The sequence below is a fragment of the Linepithema humile genome, chromosome 3 (genome assembly GCF_040581485.1).
Source record: "Linepithema humile isolate Giens D197 chromosome 3, Lhum_UNIL_v1.0, whole genome shotgun sequence".
NCBI classification, from domain to species: Eukaryota; Metazoa; Arthropoda; class Insecta; order Hymenoptera; family Formicidae; genus Linepithema; species Linepithema humile.
This window is the reverse complement of record NC_090130.1, coordinates 14,251,526-14,278,231: the sequence shown is the minus strand read 5'-3', so window position 1 is coordinate 14,278,231 and position 26,706 is coordinate 14,251,526. Positions and strand designations below refer to the sequence as shown.

General features: G+C 35.0%; 1 protein-coding gene and 1 pseudogene across 3 annotated transcripts in view; both read right to left on the bottom strand.

Annotated features, from left to right (window-relative positions):
- The window catches only part of Papss (PAPS synthetase), a 38,798-nt gene continuing 12,092 nt past the window's right edge, over nt 1-26,706 (bottom strand). The window contains exons 3-6 of one of the 3 annotated variants that reach the window (XM_012359418.2): nt 18,901-19,335; nt 12,095-12,304; nt 11,463-11,745; nt 1-116 (exon numbers count right to left, since the gene is read on the bottom strand). In XM_012359418.2, coding sequence (XP_012214841.1) covers nt 19-116; nt 11,463-11,745; nt 12,095-12,304; nt 18,901-19,335 — 1,026 coding nt within the window. In that variant the 3' untranslated portion in view covers nt 1-18. Of the gene's footprint in view, nt 117-9,693; nt 11,359-11,462; nt 11,746-12,094; nt 12,305-18,900; nt 19,336-26,706 lie in introns of those variants that run through there. The other 2 variants (XM_067352066.1, XM_067352067.1) reach the window with 2 other exon arrangements.
- On the bottom strand, nt 12,311-18,887 carry LOC136998823 (histone-lysine N-methyltransferase SETMAR-like; annotated as a pseudogene).

The following is a 26,706-nucleotide window of genomic DNA, read 5'->3' as shown; positions in this document are numbered from 1 at the left end:
AAAAAGACAAAAGTATGTTTACTCCTTATCTAAATTTTGATAGTATTGCACGAGAACTTGCCACGCTTTGGATGCCATGAAGCCATCTGGAGGATTTTGTCCTGTCTTCGCTAATTCTGTAAGCAGAAACAGTTAATAAACTATAGTGCTGGATCTCCAATAAGCAAAATGTTACCAATGTTAGCAAATGTTAGCAATTTGACTATTTGGATCGTTATATATAAAATATCAATTATGAAAGCTTTAAAAAATGTTCTAAAAAAACTTTACAATTTTATAAATTCTTCCAATAATCTAGTATTAATCCCAGTATTATATCCAATATTATATCCAGTATTATGTATCACGTTTCACAGTATATATAATTTTTACACAACTTTTTTTTATATAAAAGTATGATTATAATTAATCATATACAATTATGTTATATTAATCATAATTATTATGATAAAGTAATAATTTTGTGCAGGGTTGGGAAGTAATTCGTTACTTGTAACGAAGTTACAGTTACAGTTATTTTTTTTCGGTAACTATAACTTAACTTCGTTCCTTTTTCTTCATCTATAACTGTAACTTAACTTAGTTACACATTTATGGTAACCAGTAACTAATTTAACAGTTAATTTAATATTCTATATACGGTTGTATTAATTGTAAGAATTAAGGCCTATCCAAACAAACTTGCATAGTTGCATAAACATACGCATAAGGAAATTGGTTGGTCCATTGCATATCATATATGCAATTAATTTAATATTTTAAATGTATTTTTATTTTAAGTTAAAAACAATTGTGATTTATTACATATACAATAATATAACACAAAATTAAGTACTTATGTAGTATATAATAAGTTAATAAATTTTGAAATGTAAGATTCTTATATTTAAAATAGTAATGCACATTTATTACAAAAAAGTAACTGAAAAGTAACGACTCGTTACTCTTTGAGTAACTATAACTGTAACGTGTTATTTTTCAGAGTCGATAACTTGTAACTGTAACTAGTTGTTTTTTCAGTGAAAAAAACTGTAACTTTAACTAGATACTTTTACAAAATAACTTTCCCAACCTTGATTTTGTGTTAAGCTTTTGTGTTCTTGTAATTATCTCATTTAAAATAAATACTCCATTATGTAATTGTAGAAAAAAAAATATGCGAGCTGTGATTTGTTTTTTAAGTTCTGAAAGAGTAAAACTTGAGATTTTTCGTTAAATACAGCAGTAACATGGCAAGAGGTGCGAGGCTCAGTAAAATCTATGAATTAACCACAACAAGAAAGATCGATTATCTATTTGCGATAAAAAGCATACAGCTAAGAAGGATGGGGTAATGACAGTTTTTTGGAATATAAAAGATATTTTTAGTTAATTTTACGGAAGATTTTTGAAAAAGAAACATTAAATAATTATTGCTTCTGTGAATTATTGAGAGAGCAAAAATTAAAAATTAAATTCAATAAATGTAGAAAACTTTTAAAGTACGCTTCTGCTCTAAGACAACACTTGATCTCATACGATTACTATTCTCATACGATCATTACTAACAAAATAAATCTTGTATTCAGGATCTAGAATTTGAGTTTTTGAACTGTCCATCATGTAATCGCAATTTAGCATCAAATAATTTTCATTTTTTGAACCAAAAAATTCAAAAAACAGAAGTTTTATTTAAACAAAATATCATAAAATGCGGTATAAAATTACCTATGCATAAGAACAAAAAATTTTTTCTAGAAAAAAATATAAAAATTTAAAAAGGATGAACTAAATGTATAAAAGTTGAAAAAAAATTATTTAGAAAATAACCTACATTTCAGTTCTGTAAGTAGTATTAAAGAGTTTGATTCTTTCAACGTCCCTTTTTAATTTTTCCTTGTAACTGTATATTAAAAAAAATATTTACAAATGTCTCAGTCAATTATAAGACCTCAGTATAATTACCAATTGTAAATCAAAATTAAATTTTTAAATTAGATAAGAATTGTTTAAAGGCTCACAATATAATTAATAATATAGTGACATGAGAAGAGGATCAAGAGCCGACGCTGGACGTTTACACAACTTATTTGAATAAGCAAGATTTAAGAAGCACTTACATCCAGCGCCGGCTCTTGATCCCTTTCTCATTTCACTATATTTTTAAATTAGAATTTAAAAATAATAGTTGTAAAATTCCATGTGATGATACAATGAATAAAATCGGAGACACAATATGATAAATCATAATCAGCAAAAAACGAACGAAATCGGGTTTGTTGATATTAAACCGTTTATGTAATGCCCTATTTCTCGGCTTACGTCTTGAGATACCAATTATCATGAACAAAAAAACTATCCATTGGCAAGCGTGAAATCTTTGTCAAGTGTAGTTTATTTTGATAAAAAAGTCAATAAGTAAAAGTAAGATACTATAAAAGAAAGAGATGCAGCATTACAACTAAATAAAAAGTGTATAAAACTTAGATGAATAATACAATAAAAAATAAAAATATGAAGTTTTTATTCAGGTCGTAAATGCAAGAATCGAAAAAAAGACCCAACTGCAATTACATATCGCTATAAAGGATGTAATGGATATCACACTTTGCAGAGAAAGGTTAGAACATTTTCATGAGAGATTCAGATATTGGTTTGTTGACAATAGTAACCGTCTGATGTACGGAATTGCTTCAGCACCCGTAATCTGGCAAACGGTTATCGAAAGTATTCTAAAAGATATCTCAGATGTAATTATATTTTTAAATGACATACATGTTGCGGGAAGAGATATCAATGATCATTTACAAAAGCTGGAAGCAACGTTCAAATATTTACAAAAATATAATATTAGAATTAATCTAGATAAGCGAATTTCTTACGGACAAAATTAATTATTGTGACTACATAATTGACAGAAACGGATTACACAAAGCATAAAAGATAAAATTGAAGCTATAAACAAAGTGCAAAAATCACGAAACATATTTGAAGTACGTAGTTTTTTTGAGATGATTAATTATTATGGTCCCTTCGTTCCATATCTCAACTCAATATTATATCCTTTAAATAATTTATTACATAAAAATACTGCTTTTGGTTGATCTAAGAATTGTGAAAAAAGTTTTCAAGCAGCAAAGAAAGCATTCACAAATCCTAAATAGCCTAGTTCACCCCCTCAAGTTACCGTTTACATTAACTACAGATGTAAGCCCCTACGGAGTAGGCGCACTATCGCACATCTATTCAGATGGCACCGAACGAGTCATACAGTATGCATCACAAACCCTTTATGATACACAGAAATCATATTTTTAAATAGATAAAGAAGTTTATGCTATTATTTTCGATATAAAGAAATTCTATCAATATTTACACGGCAGGTATTTTACATTAATAACAGATCATCGTCCATTATCTCAAATCTTTGTTCCGCACAAAAGCTTTCCCGTTTTTAATGCTGTAAGAATGTAACATTATGCTTTGTTTTTACAAGGATTCAATTACTGAATTAAATATAAAAAATCAGAATTGCATGCAAACGCGGATTATCTATCACGTCTTCCTATAAACATTAATCGTACAAACTATGACCTTGTCGATGTTTTTCAATTAAATACTATCGAAACATTGTCTATTACAATTACAGACTTGGATAGCAATAGTAAAAGACACGAAACTTTCAAAATTATACGAATCATTAGCATCCAGAAGGAAACTAGAAAAATACGATAACTTTCAAATAAACACACGAGAATTTACACTACAGAATGGAATAATTCTTAGAGGTCATAGAGCAGTTATTCCTCAGTCACTACGTAACAAAATATTACAAGAATTACATATAGGACATTTCTGTGTAGTTAGAATGAAAAATTTAGCCAGAGATCTACTTTTTTATTTTGGTCAATTCATACACGAAATGGCCTGAAATGCGTATTTTCAAGGATACTACACTACACAAAAACATGTTTGAAATCCCAAAATATTTTGTCTCTGATAACGTGAAAATTTTTACCTCGACCGAATTTACGTTATTCTTAAAAGTAAATAAAATTACGCAAAGGTTTACAGCACCGTATAACCAATTAACAAAAAGCATCAAATGGAAAGATTTGTCGAAACTCAAAAATTTATTACATCGTATGCGAAGCGACTCATTAAACGTACACGTAATGGTACAACAGATATTCATACAGTATCGAAATACGAGCCACCTTGCAATTAAGAAATCGTCAGCGGAATTAATGTTCACGAGAAAATTAATCTTACAATTAGATTTACTACTACAGAAAATTAACGCAAATAGGAAGTAAGCAAGCGCCTATTGTTTTCGAAGTAGAGAGGAAAGTGAGTTGTAGAAACTACATAGGTAATGATAAATAGATGTTTAGAAAAATCATAAAGCAAATAGGAACATTTTAAAATTCAATTAGATGATGAACGAATATGGAAAAGACATGTAAATCAAATTTGTGCCATAGGCGAGAAAACACCAGCGAAACTATCAGAAACTATCTGCGTAATCTTTGATAGAGATTCAATAGTTAATAATACTTCTCCTTTATAGATTAAAGAGACCAATTCAGCAGGCATTGCTAGAAGAACCAGAGCACTTATAACAAGAGTTGTATCAAGAAGCCATGCCTACTGAGGTACCACACGCATCACAAGAAAGCTCTCTGGAAAGAGTCATAGAACCCATAGAAACCAAAACGGGCTTTGAGGCCATCAAGTCGCATACCCAGGGAGAAATGCAGGTCGAAGAAACGTCTATTAGATATTTATTAGACGTTTATAGGCGTTTATTAGATGTCTATTAGACGTTACTTCAACCTGTATTTCTCCCTGGGTAAGTAAAAAAAACATCTAACATAAGTCCGCCGTTCTGGATTTTTCTCTATACACAACAAATAGCATAGAAACAAATAAGAAGAGAAGTGAGACATGGAAGGGAACAGGGGAGTAGGAAAAAAACATAGAGGGGGGGGGATTAGTCTGTATCCAAACATAAAGAAAATTAAGAACAAGAATCGAATATCAAATAAACATTAATAATTACCTTTCCAACAGTAGTTTCTATCTATAGAATAGAGAAGAATCATAATTTTGACTGGGAAAATCAGACTGGGAAAGTCAGAATTTTAGACGACAAACAGTCCTACAATAAGGCCCGATCCACACTATCGGCCCGCTCACGCTCCGCTCTCAGTCCGATCAAAGTTTCTGTCTTTTTTGTATTCTTTTGAAGGATCGTTGCTGGAGCGAGAGCGAAGCGAGAGCGGACAGAAACTGTCCTGTCAAATATTCTTCCATTGTTTATAACGTACGGATCCACACTATGGGTAACATTTAAGTTTCTATCCGGTTTCTATCTCGCTCCGCTCTCGCTCCAGCAACAATCCTTTAAAAGAATACAAAGACAGAAACTTTGATCGGACTGAGAACGGAGCGTGAGCGGACCGATAGTGTGGATCGAGCCTAAAAAATTAATTTCGGAGATGGTAGATATTAAATGGATATTAAGAGATATGGGCGTATTGCCCAAAGGATTTGTTCGACTCGGTTGAAAGTTTTAAGAGAACCAATTTGTTAGAAAAATATAAATTTATTTTTTTCGTCAGAGAATGAGTATATGTACAAGTTTGAGTTGTGTTTAAATTAATTGATTGCGCCAGAGGCGCTTTCTCGGCAAAGGTGTAAGACCAAAAATTAAAAGAAAAATTGACGGGCGCGGTAAGAAATTACCGGCCACGTCTTGGTATACTGAACGGGTCCTAAAAAGGACAGTTCAATTGAATCCGCTCGTTGTACCCCCTTTCCCGGCGTCGGTGGAACTCCGTTCGGAAAGTGGTCTTCCGTCTGACAACTGCTCTCTGAGCAGGCTCTAGGCGGCGAAGTTTGGATCGCCACGGAACGAGTTTCCGGTGTGCCGGTGGTTGCTACCGTCTCGGCTCTTGGTATTACGGAATGCTCCGTGTACCGAGGAGAGAGAGGTCTCTGAATTCGGATGTCACCTGGTACTAGAGTGTCCCTTGGTGGCCGAGTCAACCGGACGCAGAACTCTAGTGGAATTAGCTTCCACGCTAGAGTCTGAGGAGGTGACGGCGGTACTAAAGTATCAGCGGGCCGCTTAGTTGAAATGTGCGGCCGATGCTGGGACTCTGTTTTCCTTTTACGTGCCTTGCAAGGCAGCGTGAGAAAAACTGCGAGACAATTTGCCTCTGGTTAAGTTCTGCTAAAGCAGAGTATGACTCAGATCAAGGGCCCTTGGAGAGAGCTCGCCTTGAAGCGAGTGAGTGAGGAAAGATCTGCGGAGAAGCTCTTTTATATTGCTTCGATCAAAGCTTGATCGCGAGAAAGCTCTTCACCGCCTGCGCAACCTAGCGGTGTATCCGCAAGTTCATAACTCGGTAGAAGGCCTGCGGCGCGTAGCGGCGCCGCGGCGTATTATGCCGCGTCAGTGTAGCGGTGTGGCGGTGAGCCGCCACAAGAGATAAAGAAATGGATTAAATAAACAAGGAGATACTGAACTTCTCTCTTATTCATATTTCCCGATTGTAAACCTTTTACCCTTTATGATGTAGACTTTACCCCCCTCTTCTTTTCCATGTTTTCTTCCTGTTCATAGCTTCCCTCCTTGCCTTTCTCCTTTTATTTGTTTCTATGCCTTGCTAGCTTGCAGACATTTTTTCTACTTCTGACTATTTGTATCTACACATATTGAAATTTTTTTGTATTTGCCGTTGGAGTCAGTTTCAAGTATGTTTCAATGTTTTCTTATTTTGTTAAACTGTTTAACTTGTTAATTTTTTCGTTTATTTTTTATTTTTTATAACTCGTTTTTTTAGCTTTTTGATTCTATTTTGATAAGATTAAATTAATATTTCAACGTCGTTATGTTATCGATAAAAATTCTACTAAAGATGGTTGAATTTTACGGCCGAAACTTATGGATATTCTAGAATTGAAAATTTAATAAAGAATTTGTGGCACCATCATCATGCAAAACTCCTTACCCTAAGGCTTTAACATTGTTGGAGTTAATTAATAAGGGCTCGTTTATTCGTCTTGTTTTGATTGCTAATAAGTTTTTAATAAACAATGAGTAATTGCTAAAACTCACGCATTTAATTTAATATATTTAAATTTAAAAATCTGTTAAGAATACGTTATAATATATGTACATGGTGTCCAAAAATTATGTACATGGTGTTCAAAAATTATGTTTCTGTGTCTTTCAGACACAGAAACTTATCACGTAGTTGAGAGGGACCCAACCAGAAAATTAACCGAAAACGTGCGGACTCTACTTTTAAGATGGAAGGGAAGGGGCTATATCGATAAGCACACATTTTTATTTGAAACCGTGTGAGCTTTTCGAGCGCGGTATAGCTCGTCGGAATCCAGGTTCGGTCGGTTGGGGGTGTGTCAAAAAAAATATGCGTTTGGTTAATGATAAATCAGAAGACGTGTTTATTCAATTAAGTATGTTTGATGACTGTGTATGTACATGCGATGTGAAATTGTGATGCAAAAAAATATACAAGAGATGGAGAAATGATTATTAAGCAACGGCTGAATAATTATTTGAGCAGCGTGAAAGAAATATAAAAGTATCGGTGAAATCAGTATAGCGACGGTGAAATAGTAACAAGGTATCGGTGCGGTCGGTAGAATAACCACGGTGAAATAATTAAATAAACGACAGCGAAATAATTCTTGAAGCGGCGTGAAATAAGTATACAAGCGGCGTGAAATAAGTATACAAGCGGCGTGAAAATAAATATAAAGACGACGGTAAATAAATTGAGAGTGACGGCGAAAGAATTATTTAAACAGCGTGGAATAAATGTAAAGGCGACGGTGAAACAACTACAAGGCGACGGTGAAATAATTCTTTAGGCATCGGTGGAACAATTATTTATGCGAAACTATAAAGTATGACGTGAGGCGTCCTGGTGCGGTCGGCGAGAGCGCAAGCGCGGGCGATCGTGTCGCAACGGTTGGTACAAGACGGAGCGCTTGTCAGTGAGTGCGTTCATAGAGTATCGCGAGTCCGTTCGATCGTAGATCGATGCGGATTATTCGGCGGCGCGAATTGGTCGACGTGGTTTTGCCTGCCGGACGGATTACGGTTTGAAATCCCGGCGAATAAACGCGATATAAGGATTTAGGCTGCCGATTACGCTCGGCAGGAGTACGAGGACGCTCGTACGAAGGCGGAGTTTAGAACGGCGACCCGGCTAGGTACGCGGGAATGTCCGCAATACAAAGTTCGGTGGCCTAGAGGAGCCAAGTACGCTCGGCGGGTATACGAATATACTCGTATGCAGGAGCAAGAATACCGAGGACGCTCGGCGGTACACGAGGATACTCGTGTGCTGGAAAAGGCATAGAATCCGAGTATGCTCGGTTTGGACTACGAGGACGCTCGTAGAGTGATGTTCGCTGTCTAGCAGCGAACGGGGTCTGGTGAGAAGACGTACAACCGGGCCTGTTTTATACCCGGCTGGCAGCCGACTGACTCGAATCGACAAGCATCGGCGGTTTCGGCGGCGGGCCCCCCACAAAACGGAAATTTCGGAACGGTCGGGTGTGGGGGGTTTTCGGCGATTGACCGCCGTTGTTTTGACAAGAGTTTTATCGGCGCTCGATGCGCCCTTGGTGGGCTACGGACGATGGACGGTCCGTAGCCGTAACGATGCAGCTTGCGGACTGCACCGTTACATATTTATTAAAAACTGACGGGATTTTACCGAGAGCTTATGGTCTACCAAAGATACACAAAACTGGTTTTCCACTGAGACTAATAGTTTCTTCTATTAACAGCCCTATTTACAATTTAGCCAAATACATACATGAATTACTGTACAATAGTTTAAAAAAACCAAACAGTTATATATAAAACAGTTTTAGCTTAGTCAAAAAACTTAATAGAAAACATATCAATCCTGATACTATCATTGCTTCACTAGATGTTGTTTCTTTGTTCACCAATGTACCGATTGAAAATACGGCCGATAGCATAAAAAAACGGCGGAGTCAGATAAAGGGTCATACTTCCATACCACTCAATGAACTGGTTATGGGTATCTCTCTCATTCTAAATTCCACGTTTTTTAAGTTGAATAATAAAATGTACAAACAAGTTTTTGGTACACCAATGGGCTCTTCATTATCCCCCATCATAGCGGATATTATTTTGCAAGACTTAGAATGTTTAGCCATAGAACATTTACCATGCACTCCGTCTTTTTATTACAGATATGTTGACGACATCCTTATTGCAGTCCCTAACGACCTTATAAATGAAACTTTTTCCATCTTCAATTCTGTACATCCAAGATTACAATTCACACTGGAAGTTAGTAATAAAAATCAGATTAATTTTCTCAACGTTTTAATTATTAATGACAACTCGAACATTATTTTTGACATTTTTCACAAATCTACATACTCGGGAAAATATTTAAATTTCCATTCACACCACCCTTTAACACACAAAAAAGGCGTTATTATTGGCATGGTTGATAGGGTACTAATGTTATCCCATCCACAATTTCAACAAAAGAATTTAGAAGACATAATAACTATTTTATTAAACAATAGTTACCCTTTAGATTTTATTTTCTTAACTATTAAAAATAGAATAAAATTTCATATACACAAGATTTTTAACAAAAAAGACAATAACAACGCAAATACGAATAATAATAACAAAAGAAAGATTTTTACTGTGCCATATGTTAAAAATTTATCGGAACAATTTGTTCAAATTTAAAAAAATAACGATTGTATGTTGGCCTTTTCGTACAACAATAAATTAAACAAATTTATAAAAACTGGAAAAGACTCTCTAGATAGGATGAACCAGTGTGAAATTGTCTATAAGATTTCTTGTCGAGACTGTGACGCTACGTACGTAGGACAGACAAAAAGACAATTACGGACTAGAATAAAAGAACACAGAACGGATATCAATAAAAAATCAGGCTCTCCCTTAGTAATTTCGTGCCACAGAATGGATTTTAATCATGACTTCAAATGAGACGAAATTGATATATTAGACAGAGAACCTTGTTACAGTAAAAGATTAACTTCCGAAATGCTACATATAAAAAGACAGAATACAGGACTGAACAAACAGGAGGACACAGAATTATTACCGGATACATATCTTCCAATACTCAAGAAATTCCCCACCCTGTAGTTTTCGTCTATAACCTATCCCCTCTTTCCTTTCCATCCTATATCTTTACCAGTCGAGTCCCACTCACAGCCGTGGACACATGTCACAGTTTTAATTTCTTTTACATAGTCGTGACGAACCGTTCAAGGTATAGATATTCAAAATTAATTTATTATTTTTTTTTTTTTTATGTTTTCATGTCTTTTACTTGTTTTAACTAATTTTTATAATTTCTTATAATTTGGTTTGTTTTTCTAATTTTGCAAGTTAGACGGTCCGTGGCTTCACACGTATATAATTTTACTAACCACAAATATTGTACTACACGTATTATCAGAGGTATTTATACACAGAATTTTTTCAATAATTTGTTTGAGCCGTGAGAATACCCCTAATTTGGTTGTTCTTTTTTTCATATTAACAGGATGCGTTTCCTTAGTCAAAAAATATTACCAACGCTTCTCTAATCATGTACTAAATTTTATATATTTTTTGTATTACACTGAAGATGGCCACGTATCTTGGCCGAAACATCTGTATAAATTTATAACAAAAAAAGGAATTTTTGAGCAAATCGATCCAGCTCTTGCTCTATTGGCTTTATATATTAAAACAATTTTTAATTTAATTAAGGAAGAGCAATAAACTAATATTATTTGTATTTTTAATATTATTTGTATTTCCAAAAATTATGTTCTATTTTGTAAAATTTTTAGTTAATAAATTTTTTAATAAGCAGCGAGTAACGGTTAAAATTTTTAAAACATTACTCAGGCCTATGGTTTTGACAACATGTCGCACACCCGTAAGAAAAGTGACACAAGTCAAAAATATCAAATTGTTCAGGAGAGAAGAAAGAAGGGACTGCGTTAATAATAACGTTTCCTATTAATATTATGAATTGGTTTTTATCTCAAATTCTGCCGCAAATTATAAATCGTCTGAAACAAACTATTTTATGGAAAATAATTTCACATGCTTGCTAAAAAATAATTTAAAAATTAATTATTTACGGCAGTATTAAATATAGCGGATTCATGCGGAAAGCATTTGAATTCAACTTTTATCACTTTACCTGAAAGCCGATGTATTTAGAACACAATCATATAAAACAAAATTCGAAAAATTTTGACTTGTGTCACTTTTCTTGCGGAATGTACAATATGTCAAATTCAAGATGTTCGAGTCTGTGTTATTATAAACGTTTATCAATTTATCAATTGTTTATTAATATTCTTCTTACTTTATTTAATTTAATAATAAAAAACAGAAATTTATGTATTTCACTCACCGCGCATTTTTGTCCCCGAAATAAATTCGAAATCTTGTTTTCGTTCAGGTTCAAAAAACGTCATCTTGCCATTCCGTGTATCGTAAGCGGCCATCTTGAATGGGATTATTTCGAGATTATGAAGACCTCGAGCTATGGAGAGCACCTTGGCACCATGAGTGGGATCATATAGATTGCCATCGGGTGTGGCATTTTTGTTGGGGTGCATGATACCTGCAGGATCTCTGCCTACAATGTAAAAGTTGGCGCCAGCGTTCATTCTGGCTTTTGCATGCCATTGCACCTGCAAGATGATTGCACTTGTTGATACTTGTATAATTCAACTAATGTATAAATAGAAAATACAAAGTTACAACAACAGTTAAACTTAAAATCAAAGCTAAAACTTAAAGTTAGAAATAAAATTAAGATAGTTCATATATTTTAAAAATCATATGTTAATCATATTTTAAAAATAAAAATAATGTTAATAATGTTAAAGTAAAAATAATAAATAATATGAATTACTCTACGACCAAACCGCTTAAGACTAACAATAAGATTAGAAACAAATTATTAAATTTATTAAATATAAGATAAAAAATAAAAGTTAATAACTAAAGTTTATAAAACTCTTGTAGAATCTTTTAGACCTCGATTGGTCCAGCATACATCATCGGGCTGGGAAAGATGGCCAGCAGCGTGGATTTAGCATCCAATATGCCTTCATCTAGAATAGCTTTATGCTGTAGCATCCTAATAGTTAGGGGTACATCGTCATCTTTTGTCCAGCCACCCAATGGATGCAACAGCAACACAGGGTTTTTGAAACCTCGCTCCTCAAGTAATCGTTTCCTTGTATCCTATATTTGTAAAAAATAGCAATAAATAATATATTTAATTATCCTGATATCCGATAACATGTAATTTATTAACTAACATATACCCAACAAACACAAAGTAACAGTAACATAACATTAATGTTATAATTTACCACTCAACTATATAATTCTTATGTACAAGGCAAGTTATATTACAATTACATTGTTGAGTGAGAAATTACGAGGGCAGTCTGAAAAGTTCGCGGAGCGGAAATAAAAAAAACAAGTTATAGTTCTAGAAATGGCTTTATTTTTCAACATAATCTTCTTTAACTTCAATACACTTAGTCCAGCGCTTCTCTAATAAATGTATCCCATCCCTGAAATGACTTTGCTGAAGGTCTGCAAAATACTCGTCTACGGTTGCAATCACTTCTTTATTGGACGAAAAATGCTTACTAGCGAAGAAGTTTTTCAGTTTTGGAAACAGGTGGAAGTCGGAAAGAGTCAAATCTGGTGAATAAGGTGGATGTTCCAACAATTCATATTTTAATTCGTTGATTTTTCCCACTGCTAAAACACTTTTGTGAGCAGGTGCGTTGCCTTGGTGAAAAATGATTTTTTTCTTCATCAAACCGGGTCTTTTCTCACGAATTTTTTTACCCAGTTGGTCCAAAACTTTTGCATAATACTCTCTGGTTATTGTTTTATCTTTCTAAGATAATCAATCATTAAAATGCCTTTTGCATCCCAAAAAACAGACGCCATAATCTTTCCCGCCGTTGGAACCATTTTTGCTTTCTTCGGTGCAGAACAACCGGCTTCTGTCCACTGCATCGATTGCTGTTTTGTCTCTGGTGTGAAATGATGAATCCATGTTTCATCTATAGTTATAAATCTACGCACAAAATGAGCTTTGTTTTTCTTAAAACGATCCAAACACTCTTGAGAAATTCGCATTCGATTCCGTTTCTCATCAATTCTTAGCAGATGCAACACCCATCTTGCACTAAACTTTTTCATATGCAATTTTTCGTGTAAAATATAACCTACATGTTCTTTTGAGATGTCCATGCCTCAGCAATCTCACGCACTTTTATTCGCCGGTCATCCAATATCATGTAATAAATTTGTTGAACAATTTCCAGTGTTGTAACACTTTTTGGGCGTCCACTGCGGGGATAGTCTTCGATGTTTGTATGACCACATTGAAACTCAAGTACCCACTTGCAAATCATTGTTTTTGAAGGAGCAAATTCTCTTAACACATTTCAGTACAAATTAAACCTTTCTTAACAAAGAATTCTATTATAGCACAATGTTTCAAATTTTTCATTTTAAAAAATACACTGACACGTCAACTTTGAATGGCTTGTAAGTAAAGAATCAATTGACAGATGGATTTCGCACTTCACATAGGTTCATATGAAGAGTGAAGTTGTACAGCCAATTAAAATTTAAAACTCTACTATTGACTTACAGATGTCGCTCCGCGAACTTTTTAGACTGCCCCCGATTGATGTTATGTTACTGTTAGTTTGTGTTTATTGAGTAATTTATGTTGAAATAATTTAGAATTTTAACTCTCGCGCGATTGTAAGGTGAGAAAGTGGGCAGCAATAGGCTGTTGTATTAGAGTTCCTTTTGTTTTATTCTTCCCCTCCTCTCTCACTTGTCTTGTTCTTTATTGTGTGTGTAACGCTAATTGTGTGACGACGGACGCATGTAAGGCTTCTTATATTATTAAAATGAATACTCTTAAACCCAACAGGTTATGGGCCCAGAGTACGCATAAGTACATAATAATAGTTTAAGTGATATTTTGTGTGAACATTAAAACTTTTTCTTTTGAGTTGCCTGAGAAGCGTGGTCAAGTGAAAAATGGCTAGTGAGGAGATTTCTCTGCGAAACATCGTGAAATTCGATGGTACAAATTTCCAACCATGGAAATTTCAAATAAAAACATTATTTGACTACACGATTTAATGAGGATTGTCGAGGGAAGTGAGACGCTTCCTGAAGAGGCTATGGATGCGGATGCAGCGGTGAGAAATGCTGAGCGTGTGGCGTGAAAGAAGAGGGACGCGAAGGCACGATTTCTCATAATCACAGCGTGTAACGAGATACAGATGGAATATCTGACTGTATGTGATACCGCTCATGATATGTGGAGAAAGCTGTCGACAATCCACGAGCAGCGATCATCGACAAACAAGGTGTCGTTGTTAGAAGATTTCCATGGATACGCAATGGAACCGGGCTGCACAATGGCGCAGCATGTGGCGCGTGTGCAAAATCGCGCTTTCCGGCTACGTGACATAGGAAAGGACATCGATGATGATACGATCAGAGCTAAAATTACATCGACGTTGCCCTCGAAATATCGCGCATTTAAAACCACGTGGGCCAATGTTCCGGAAAATGCGCAGACCATTTCGAATTTGCTTGACAAATTATTACAAGAAGAGAAAAATATACTCAAGGAGGAACAGATTAGTGAGGAACTAGCAGCTATAGTGGTTAATCCAACGAAGAGCGCAAAGGGCAATACGGAAAATAAAGGCGGAAGCAAGAGTAAACAGACCAAGAAACCCGAGAAGGGAAATATGAAGTGTTTCCGGTGCGACAAGAAAGGACATTTTGCATGGCAGTGTCCGACGAAACAGAAGAGTAAGTCGAGTGAAAATGGCGGCGCTTCCGGTAATACGTCTGGTGGCTCTGGTGCAGCGTGTGCGTTCGCGTTTCCGGCCATGTTTGATCATGGTGATTTGGCATGGGATGACACATGATTCTTGGACAGTTGTGCATTACTACATTCCACATTCCGTCGAGAGTGGATTAGAGATCCGTGCCAAGAAGGCACGGATAAGAGTATAAAAGTTGGCAATGATGGAGTTTGTCCTGCGAAGGGATGCGGATACGTCGAGATAGTGAAGTGCGTTGACGGAAAATATGAGAAAGCTCGCATCGATAATGTGTTCTATGTGCCGACTTTACGTAGGAATCTTTTGTCTGCGGGACTGTTAACAGGCAAAGGTATACGAGTAATTCTTACGAAAGAGAGAGTGGAACTAATGCACAATAACAACAAAGTTGCTGAGGGCGTGAGGTCTTCAAATAACGTGTATCGCTTAGCATTTAAAACTGTACCCTGCTGTGAGGCAAATACTGCGGAGTGTAGTTCAGACTTAAGAGTTTTACATGAAAGACTTGGGCATGTAAACGTTGGAACTATCGAAAGGATGATGAAACACAGACTGCTGCCATCGGTTGATATCGGGAATGTGAAGTCATTCTTTTCTGAACCGTGTCAAATGGGAAAAATGCATCGAAAAACGTATAAGTCGATCAAAGATGGACGTGATACGAAACCGGGTGAGCTCATTCACAGTGATGTAGTGGGGCCAATAGAGGTTGAGTCAATCGGTCGTTCGCGTTGGTAAATTTTAAGGACGATGCTACTGACTTTCGTGTGATTTGTTTTATGCAAAATAAGTCTGATGTGTTCGAGAAATTCAAAATATTTGAAACCGCTGTGCGAAATCGCTTTGAGAGATCGATAAAAGTGATCGAAAGTTCGAACGGACCGAGGTCGCAAATATGTGAATAATGAGATGAAAAGATACTTGGAAAAAAAGGGTATTGAACATGAGCTGACAGCACCGTTTACTCCAGAGCAAAACGGGAAGGCGGAGCGTGATAACCGAACGATTGTTGAGTGCGCACGTACTCTTCTCCATGTAAAAAGTCTACCGAAGATTCAGTGGGCAGAGACTACAGCTTATGCAGTATACATCCTCAATCGCATTATTAATCGAAAGGATAGAGATGTGTCACCTTACGAGATGTGGACGGGAAAGAAACCAGATCTATCAAAACTAAAGACGTTCGGCTCTGATGCGTACATGCATGTTCCAGGTATGTTTCGTAAGAAATTTGACTCAAAAGTACAAAAGGGAATTTTTGTAGGATTCCAAGACGAATCAGGGAACGTGAGGGTGTATCTGCCAATGACAAGAAGTATCAAGGAATCAAAAGATGTGACGATACATGAGAAAGATGTTCCATTAAACGACAAAAAGAAAAGCGAGGAAGTGCAAGTAAAGATTCCCATTGAAGAAGAAGTCACTCCTGTGGTGGAACAAGAAGTTCAAGAAGCAGTTGTGTCAAAGAGGCTCTCAATGATCGAAAAAGACGAACAGGATAAAAGAGCACGTAAGCCCGTGATCGAGGAAGAAGCGAATGAGGAACTGAGGCGTTCGCAACGTGAGCGCAGACCACCGATTCGCTATAAAGCATCCTGGGCAGCGATAGAAAAACCGAGAACATTTGTTGAAGCGATGACAGGGCCAGACTGTGCAAAATGGGAGAGAGCAGTGAAAGAGGAGCTACTTGCACATGAAGAAAATGGAACATGAAAGGTCGTGAAGGATAGTGGGCAGAAAGCAATTACATCCAAGTGGGTGTTTAAGATCCAATATCTTAAGGACGGTCGACGCTATAAGGCTCGTCTTGTTGCACGAGGTTTCACGCAGACACAGGGAGTGGACTACCATGAGACATTCTCACCAGTGATGCGTTACGACTCATTACGGGTACTGTTGGCGATGGTGGCACAGTACGACCTCGAATTGGTACAATTCGATGTAAAAACGGCCTTTTTGAATGGTAGGCTGAAGGAGAATATCTTCATGAGAATTCCGGAAGGTCTCAGGATCAACAACGACGAAGAGGATTATGTTCTGAAGTTGGAGAAATCGCTTTATGGGCTGAAACAGGCATCAAGATGTTGGAACGAGACATTCAACAAATTTTTATACAGTTTTAAGTTTGTGAAAAGTCAAGCAGATCCATGCATATTCAATGGTTACGTTAAAGGCAGTGCGGTGATATTGGCTCTGTATGTGGATGATGGTTTAATTTTATCGAAAGATAATGACACGATAGATTACACGATTAAAGCCTTAAGTGAATTTGTGACTATAAAAATTCTGGATGCGAGCAATTTCTGCGGGATGCAAATATATAGAGACTTTAAGAATGGAATCTTGTTTATAAATCAGGAAAAATACATTGAGAAGATGTTGGATAAATTTAGAATGAATGAATGCAAGAGTGTGAGTGTGCCGATCGATAAAACTTCGATAGACAATATTCACAGCAAAGATTCAAATGATTTAGCTAAAGTTCCATATAATTTACCTAAAGTTCCATATCGTGAGGTAGTGGGATCGATAATGTTTGTAGCAGTTGTTAGTCGACCTGACATTGCATTTGCTGTGAGTTTTGTAAGTCGGTTCTTGTCAAACTACAATGAAGAATGTTGGAATGCAGTGAAGAAAATTTTGCGTTATTTATCGGGAACGAAAAACGTAGGCATAATGTATCGAAAAAGGGGGTATGACATGCCAGTGAGTTATAGCGACGCTGATTATGCCGGAGATCCTGCAATACAAAAGTCAACAAGTGGTTGTATGAGTTTTCTAGCTGGGGGACCAATAATCTGGTCTTCACATAGACAGGATTGTGTTGCTCTAAGTACCACTGAGTCTGAGTTTATAGCGGCGAGTGAAACAGCGAAAGATATCGTGTGGTTACAAAAAATTATTAGATGATATTGAATCGAACTGCGAATTGACAATCAGAGCGCAATAAGGCTTGTTAAGAATCCAGAGTTCCATAAGAGAACAAAACATGTTCATGTTAGATATTGTTTTATACGCGAAATGTGCGAGAAAAATATCATATGTGTAACATATGTTAAAAGCGAGGATCAGATGGTTGATATATTGACAAAACCCTTGGCGCGTGTTCGATTTGCACATCTGAGAGACAGTATAAATGTGAGAGTGAGAGAGTTGAATTCTGGAGAGTGTTGAAATAATTTAGAATTTAAACTCTCGCGCGACTGTGAGGTGAGGAAGTGGGCAGCGATAGGCTGTTGTATTAGAGTTCCTTTTGTTTTATTCTTCCCCTCCTCTCTCACTTGTCTTCTTCTTTATTGTGTGTGGTAACGCTAGTTGTGCGACGACGGACGCGTGTAAGGCTTCTTATATTATTAAAATAAATACTCTTAAACCCAACAATTTATAAAATGTGACACAGTATATTCTCTTCAAATCCTTTCGTTTTTAAAAAAACTTTACTTTTTTAGTACTTTAAGTAATCTAAATAATTTTATTCTAGTATTTTATTTTTAAAAAAGAAGTTTTAAAAGAGAATAATATGTATTGTCAATTGTATGTATTTTCAAAAAATGTAGATATCTATACTAGAAAGAATAATAAAAAGATTGTGATGAGATGGAATTAAAAAAAAAAAAAAAGAAAAACAAATCTTTTACGAGTTATAACTTAATAGTAAAAAAATAAAAAAATAAAGCAAATAAAAAAAGCGTAAAAAAAGACGAAAAAATAAGACTGTGTCCTAAAAAAACCACATTTAAAATAAAAAAAGAAAAAGAGAAAAGAAAAAAAAGAAAGATAAAGAAAAAACTGAAAAAGAAGAGTAAGATAAAAAAAAATACAGAAAAGAAAAAAGAAAATGTAGAAAAAAAGAAAAAAAAGGAAAAGAAAATTTATAAGTAAAAAAATTCATTAAAATTAGATTAAATTTGTTTTTTAAAACAAATTACGTACCTGCATGAGCAATGCATGTCCATTGTGAATAGGATTTCTCAATTGGAAAGCAAATAGAGCATCGGCCTTCATTTTCTGGCATCTGACACGGATTTCGTTCGGTGTAAGTCGATATTTATCAAGTCCGTCGTGCCATTTGATTTTCTCCAAAACTTCAAGATCGCCACCCATCAACCAATCTCCAGAATCATAAATAATCTTCACATAAGGATGTTCCAAGTTATTAGTTCCAAACTGCCAACTGCAACGTTCTTCTTTTCGATGATAATAGAATTCTGGTCTTCGTAAAATTGCTAGAATTTTATCTTTATGTCTTAGAGCCACTGCGGAAGAGTTTTCTAGACGATTTTTATCTGCTGTACTTATCGCGAGGACGATTGGCACTGATTGATTTACTTCTTTGCCGTCTATAAGTAGACATCGTAGATGTTGAGCCTTAAATGAAATTAAATTGTAATACGTTAATTAACATTATTTAACTTTGTAGGTATAAATTTTTTAAATTCAAATATCGTACATCTCGTATGTTTAAATTAATATTATTCGTTTTAAAATCGATCAAAAGGCGATAAAAAGCATTTTTACATAATTACCAATATTGCTACATTATTGTATTATGTGTTTGCAATGTTGCATCTATTAGAGTCAATGAGTCAAATAAAAAACTTTAAATACTTTTTTTCTTATAATTTATTGAACAAAAGTGGTCTTTATAATTTTTCTGTGTAGTCTTTATTGCGTTCAATATAAGTCCTCCAGTGCTTAGTGCGCAAAGTATATGGATTCCTGTAGAGAAAAATTCTTTTGGTCGCGTGCACAGCCACTTATGCACCGTCAAGGAGAGTCAGAATTCACGCCGTTTTTGAGTAGTGAAGGCGTGAAATTTATTGAAATTTACCATCGAATGAAGTTGCAGTATAATAATGTATGTCTGTCACTTCAAGCAAGTGTACGAATGGATTAGGAAATTCCGAAACGGCGTGAGTTCTGTGACAAACTCTCCTCGACAGTGCATGAACATAATGAAAGCTAGAAACATACAGATGTGGATCACTTTTGTTCAATAAATTGTGAGAAAAAAAATATTTAAAGTTTTTATTTGACTCACCCTAATAATAAGATATTCTAATGTTTCTATAACTATTCTGTACTGTATGAATGTAAATAATGTACTCAATAATTGTTTATTTGATAACATTTTTCTTCACTGTACATCAAAAACGTTCTGAAAAATGTTTATCATGTATAAACAAAATATTTTATTGAAATTTTTAATACATTTTTCAAATATTAAAGAGCATACAATTGCGATTAAATTGACTGCACAAAAAATATAAGTATAGTATTAAACATTATAATAAAACACAAATATAAAACTATAGATACGTAAATTGTAAATATTTCTATGATTGTGTGTAATATTAATAATTTATGACAAAATTTTGGAGAAATACTTGTCTTACTACTTATTTTTTTGTTTGCTTAATAAATACTACAGTGTTATTCTATATAAAAAATAAAAGAAAATAATACACAAAGTAAAGCAAATAAAATAATAATTTGTAAAGGTTTGTATATTCGAGCGTACGATTAACATTTTGCTTATATTTACGACAAATTACTAACATATCACAATAGTGTGCAGCGTGTAATCCATGTTGGAGAATACCGATAATTTTGTATTTGCTTAATATTATTTTGTCGCACATTTCGGTGGAGCGATGAGTGGAATAAAATGCCACGTAATGTGGTGTTCAATTGAAAATCGATTTATTTGATTCTTATGCTCGTCGAAATTGAAAAGCGCATATAATTCTTTCAGGTGATTATTCGCACCAACGAAATTTGTTGCGTTATCGGAATAGATATATTTCGGAATGCCTCGTCTTGCTGCAAAGCGCCTAAACGCCGCTAAAAACCCATCAGTAGTAAGATCGCTCACTACTTCTAAGTGTACCGCCTTTATCGCCATGCACACGAAAACGCACACGTAGACCTTAATTTTGTTTCAATTCCTATGTTTTTTCTCTTTTACGTAAAAGGACCCACAGAAATCGACCCCAGTGCTAAAGAAGAGGAATGCGTCTTGCACCCGAGCCTTAGGCAGATCACCCATTTTATACTCGACGGAGTCAGCGTTAAACCGAAAACAGCGCATACAAAAACCAACAATTTTGCGTATTTGATTTCGACTGTCAAGCAGCCAAAATTTTTGTCGTATGATATGCTGCGACGTTGAACTTTCCTCGGGCACGCCACGTCCGAGGAAGCACGCCCAATTGAATCGGTAACACACGGTACTCCACGTAATTCAGGAGCTAGGTAACTTGCGCGATATCGGCAGCGAGTGCACGATTCGGTAAACAGGGCGGTAACAGCGATAACCAGAGAGGGGTACGGTAACCAGAGCGGTAGCAGTAATAAATAGACGGTAACTTGAAGAGCTCGACAACGGAATCGGTACGGTAGTCAATGTCGCTTTTATCACTGTACATTGTACACACCTGAGCGCGCGAATTTCAGGCTATTTTATTCGCTAACTTTAAATGCTTCTAATTCAAAAACCATTACACCCTGAGTATTTTGGTATTAAGATTTTTGCTCAGAATTATCTCAGGAATATACTCCTAAGTGTTGTTACGATCTTTACGGGACACCCTGTATATCGATATAAAATTACTTATTCTATTTAGAAAACTCGTTTTTCTTTCCTATTTTCTTTAGCATATAATCACAGTGGTCCTTAAATCGTAATCTATCATCAATAATTATGCCTAGATATTTCATTATTTCCACACGCTCTATCTCGGTTCCATCCAAACATTTCAATGTAGTGTTGCCTTTCAGTTCTTTTCTTATACTTCCGACTATCATAAATCTCGTTTCTCCTGCATTTATTTTTAATTTATTTCTATTCATCCAATCTTCTGTTATAATAAATGCCATATTCATTTTCCTCTCTATTTCCGCACTACTTTCTCCAATTACATATATTAATGTATCATCTGCAAACATTTTTATACTGCATCCTTTTGGAGAGACTTTGATTATATCATTTATATATACTATTAGGACCTTGAATAAGTTCTCGCTGTTTTTTTTGTTAAAAAAAAACATTAATTTAAAATATAAGGCTTACAATAACTTTACTCAAAGTATTGTCCATCATTAGAGACCACTTTCTCCCATCTTTCTGGCAGTAATTGAATCCCCCGTCGAAAAAACGATTCATCTTTTGACGCAATCCATGAATCGACCCATTTTTCGGTTTCTTCGAAAGAATGGAAGCGCTGCTCGCTCAAACCATGCGCCATCGACCGAAACAAGTGGTAATCCGAGGGGGCTATGTCCGGTGAATACGGCGGGTGAGGTAGAACTTCCCATTGAAGCGTTTCCAGGTAAGTTTTGACTGGTTTTGCCACATGTGGCCGAGCATTGTCATGTAACAAAATGACTTTTGGATCATTCCTAACGCTTTTAAACGTTTTGAAACTGTTGACGCATCTACTTGCAATGTTTTCCCGAGCTCTACTAGCGTCTGACATGGATCTAGATCAAGCAATGCCTCCAATTCTTCGTCTTCAAACTTTGTCGGTGCTCCAGAACGTTCTTTATCTTCAAGGTCAAAGTCATTATTTTTAAAGCGCCTAAACCAGTCTCTGCATGTCGTATTCGACAGAGCATTGTCACCATATGTTTCAACAAGAATTCTGTGTGCTTCAGCTGCAGATTTCTTTTGAATAAAGCAGTGCAATAAAATTCCCCGCAAAAACACTTTATTTGGCACAAAAGTAGACATTTTCGCAATAGGTAATTAAACACGTGGTTGACACTGTGGTAAACTGTATCTACTAGAATTTGAGGTTACATATAGTACTACTTAGCTGATGCGTTTCCGTACGAAATTCCATGCACAGAGTGCCGCTACGCCATCTTTTAAGAAACAGCGAGAACTTATTCAAGGACCTAATATAAACAAAGATCCTAATACAGATCCCTGTGGTACTCCATATTCTGTAACCGATAATTTTGAGAAAATTTAGCAAATTTAGCAACCCCAAAAGTGAGAGGCAAGGGGACTCACGTAAATCAAGCACCCCGATGGAATCAGATTTTCGTCACGTCCACGCCGTTGATTCCGGGTAACTCTAAGAACGCGAAATGTTCATGAACATGTACAAATTGATGCATGATTCTCTTTACAAAAAACACATTTTTTCTTTAATTGCTAAAATTCCTCAAAAATTATGGATTTTCATGAAAAACGTGTCAGACAATTTTAATGCAGAATTTTATGTTCTTTCAGAATATGCAATAAAAAATACTACATTTCATTTAAAAAAACAAAGTTGACCTTCATATGACCTTCAATTTTACCTTCATCAAAAACTCAAGCCCACCATCTTGTGTCCCCCTCCGAACCCTACAACTTTTGTCTGAAACATTGTTCTCTAAACTCAACAGCGTTTGAAATATTCGCCTGGCTAGATTAAAATGAAACACCCAGTATATTATGCATTTAATATGTTATCAATAGCAAATATTTGTCAACTATCTTATATAATAAATCTTTTCGCCTACACAGTAAGATAAAACGGATAAAGTTCCGAATAGGTAAAACGCCCGATTTTTTTGAAACTGCACTATTTTATGTATTTTGGCGCGCTGATTACGAATATGATAATGAAAATCGCCGACAAGGTCATTTTCAAGGACAAACTCAAAAAAAAGTGAAAAATATCATTTTTTTGAGATTATTTCGAGAAATATTGATGTAACGAAAAAATGTCTCAAATAAAAGTTGTAGTTCTTGTAAAAATACATTATGTTCTATGCATTTTTTGTGTAAAACTAATAATTTTCGAGAAAATTTACGTTAAAGATTAAAAACTTTGGTAAACAGGTAGGCCTTAGCTTGCATGCGCATGCCGTTCAAGAATGTAGCGGCGTGTGTGCGTATCCAATTTATGTATATTTATTAAATCTTTGCCTTGCTAAAAATCTAATGAGTCTACAATATACTAAAAATACTAGATACTGAAAAGATTAGCAAGACCCCAACGCAAGGTGTGTGCGCGCAGAAAGTTTATATGAATTAAATCTTTGCCTTACTAAAAGTATGATGAGTCTACTATATACTAAAAATTTCAAATACAGGAAAGATTAGCAAGACCCCAACGCAAGGTGTGTGCGTACAGAAAGTTTATATGAATTAAATCTTCGCCTTACTAAAGGTATGATGAGTCTACAATATACTAAAAATATTTGATACTGAAAAGATTAGCAAGACCCCTACGCAAGGTAGAGAGCATATTGTGTTTGAAAGTTATTTTCAACTTCTATAATAGACACTAGCTATGTAATAGGCGGGGGGAGAGGCTCCGCCCCTCCCCCCTGCACCCCCCTCCCCGCCTGCACCCATTTCCCCCTCGGGGGGCTCCGCCCCCCGAACCCCCCGTGTTTCATCCTACTTACCAAAGTTTTTAATCTTTAACGTCAATTTTCTCGAAAACTATCAGTTTTACACAAAAAATGCATAGGACATAAATGATGTACTTTTACAAAAACTACAACTTTTATTTGAAACTTTTTTTTGTTACATCAATATTTCTCGAAATAATCTCAAAAAAGTGATATTTTTTCACTTTTTCTGACCTTGTTTTGACCTTGAAAATGACCTAGTCGGCGATTTTTATTATCATATTCGTAATCAGCGCGCCAAACTACATAAAATAGTGCAGTTTCAAAACAATCGGGCGTTTCGGAACCTATTCGGAACTGCACCCGATAAAACAATGATTTATATTAATTACAATTTATTATTAAGCTGATATAACCTTAATTTATTATTAAGCTTATATAAACTTAAAAACAAGTGTTTTGGCCATGAGTTTAGGCCATCTTCAGTGTAGACGATTGTCGATCGATATTTCTTTGGTACATTAAAATGAAATCAGTCGAAATAAAATAAGTTGAAATAAAAAGGCTGTCGCTTATTTCGACTGATTGGAACCAACAGATTTGAAAATCATGTATTGCATTTAACTGAATTAGAATCGATATAATTAAGTTGCGTTCAATTTTATTTTAATGTTAAAATAAAATTAAACGCAATTAAAATAAAATTAAAATAAAAAACACGCAATAAATCATTAAAATTAAACGCAACTTAATTCTATTAATTCTAATTCAATTAAATGTAATACATGGTTCTCAAATCTGTTGGTTTTAATCAGTCCAAATAAGCGATAGCCTTTCAATTTCGACTCATTTTATTTCGACTGATTTCATTTTAATATACCAAAGAAATATCAACAATCGTCTACACACTCTACACTGAAGATGGCTTAAACTCAAGGCCGAAACATTTGTTTTTAAGTTTTTTACTGTAAACATAAAGTTCGAGGCACTAAGGCTCTGCTCTTGGCTCTATATCAGCTTAATAATAAATTGTAATTATTGGATTAATCGAAAGAGTCAATTTTTGAATATTGTTATTATGATTTATATTAAGTACTTATTAATTTAATTTACATTTGGTATTGATAACATAATTATAGACTATTATTATATTATATTATTATATTTTGTTAACGTCTTGAAAAGAGTCATAAACAATGATCGAAATGACAAAGTGAATGGAATAATGTCATTGAACTGGGAAATCGAAACCAATTCCTCCTCTAAAATTATTTCTTACCAAAAAAATTTGCGTTTTTCAAATACTTACCTTTTCCCGTTTTCATGTTCTTTTTAATCTTCAATTTCTCTCTTCTTAAAGCAGAAAGAAGATATTTTATTTTCTTTTTGCAATGCGACCAATCTTCCAATCTCACGCGCGATTTCCTCCCATGCATAATGTTTTTAACCGATTAAAATGATGCGGATTTGTTGGATTCCAAAGAATGCTGTTTTCTTTATATAAATCTATTAATTCAATCACTTTTTCTTGTGATCACTCCATTGTGACCAAAAGTGACATGAAGCAACCGCACAACACAACACAAATAAAACGAGCGATGCTATGTTGTCAGATGGAGACAAGATCGGAGCAGGATCAGAATAAGATCTAGATAACGCGTCCAGACTAATTATATCCGTATCACGTATCATTTCTTTGACGTTTCGGCAAAATACCGACTTCAAGTGAATTATGGTCGTATCGTATCTGCGTATCATTTTGATATGCAGATACGATACGCAAACACGATATGGCACCCCGTCCACACTTGGCTGATCATGATACGCAATCATGATACGATACGATGATACGACACAAGTCTGCAGCACGGACTCGTAAGTAGTTAACTTTAATTATAACTCGAAACTAAACTTTGGACAAAAGTTTGTAAAAGGAAAAGTCATCTCAGAATTCGCTCAAGAATATGACATTTCAAGGACATCAGGTTATTTTAAATCATCTTGTATATCAACTTAAAATGACAAACAGAATTAGATGCCGATCACATTGCTAAAGCTGGAGATTTTTATATCAAGTATAGAAAAAAACAGCTACAATTAATTATAAAAAATATAATATTGATTTAGATTTAGATGCAAGTTTATTATTAAAGGTATAAATACGATCTCGATATTCTAATTCTATCAAATATCACACTTCTGTTTTATTCAACAAGAATTCTAGGTGTTCAATCTAGGACAAGAATTCAATCACTATACACTCTTGTGGGTGCAAAGTAGGACGTCGAATAGTTGGCTATTGCTCTCATGTAACAATAGTTATTTGATATAGTTATTTGATTATTTTATTATATTACAGTCGATTCCTTTCTAAGATTCATTTAC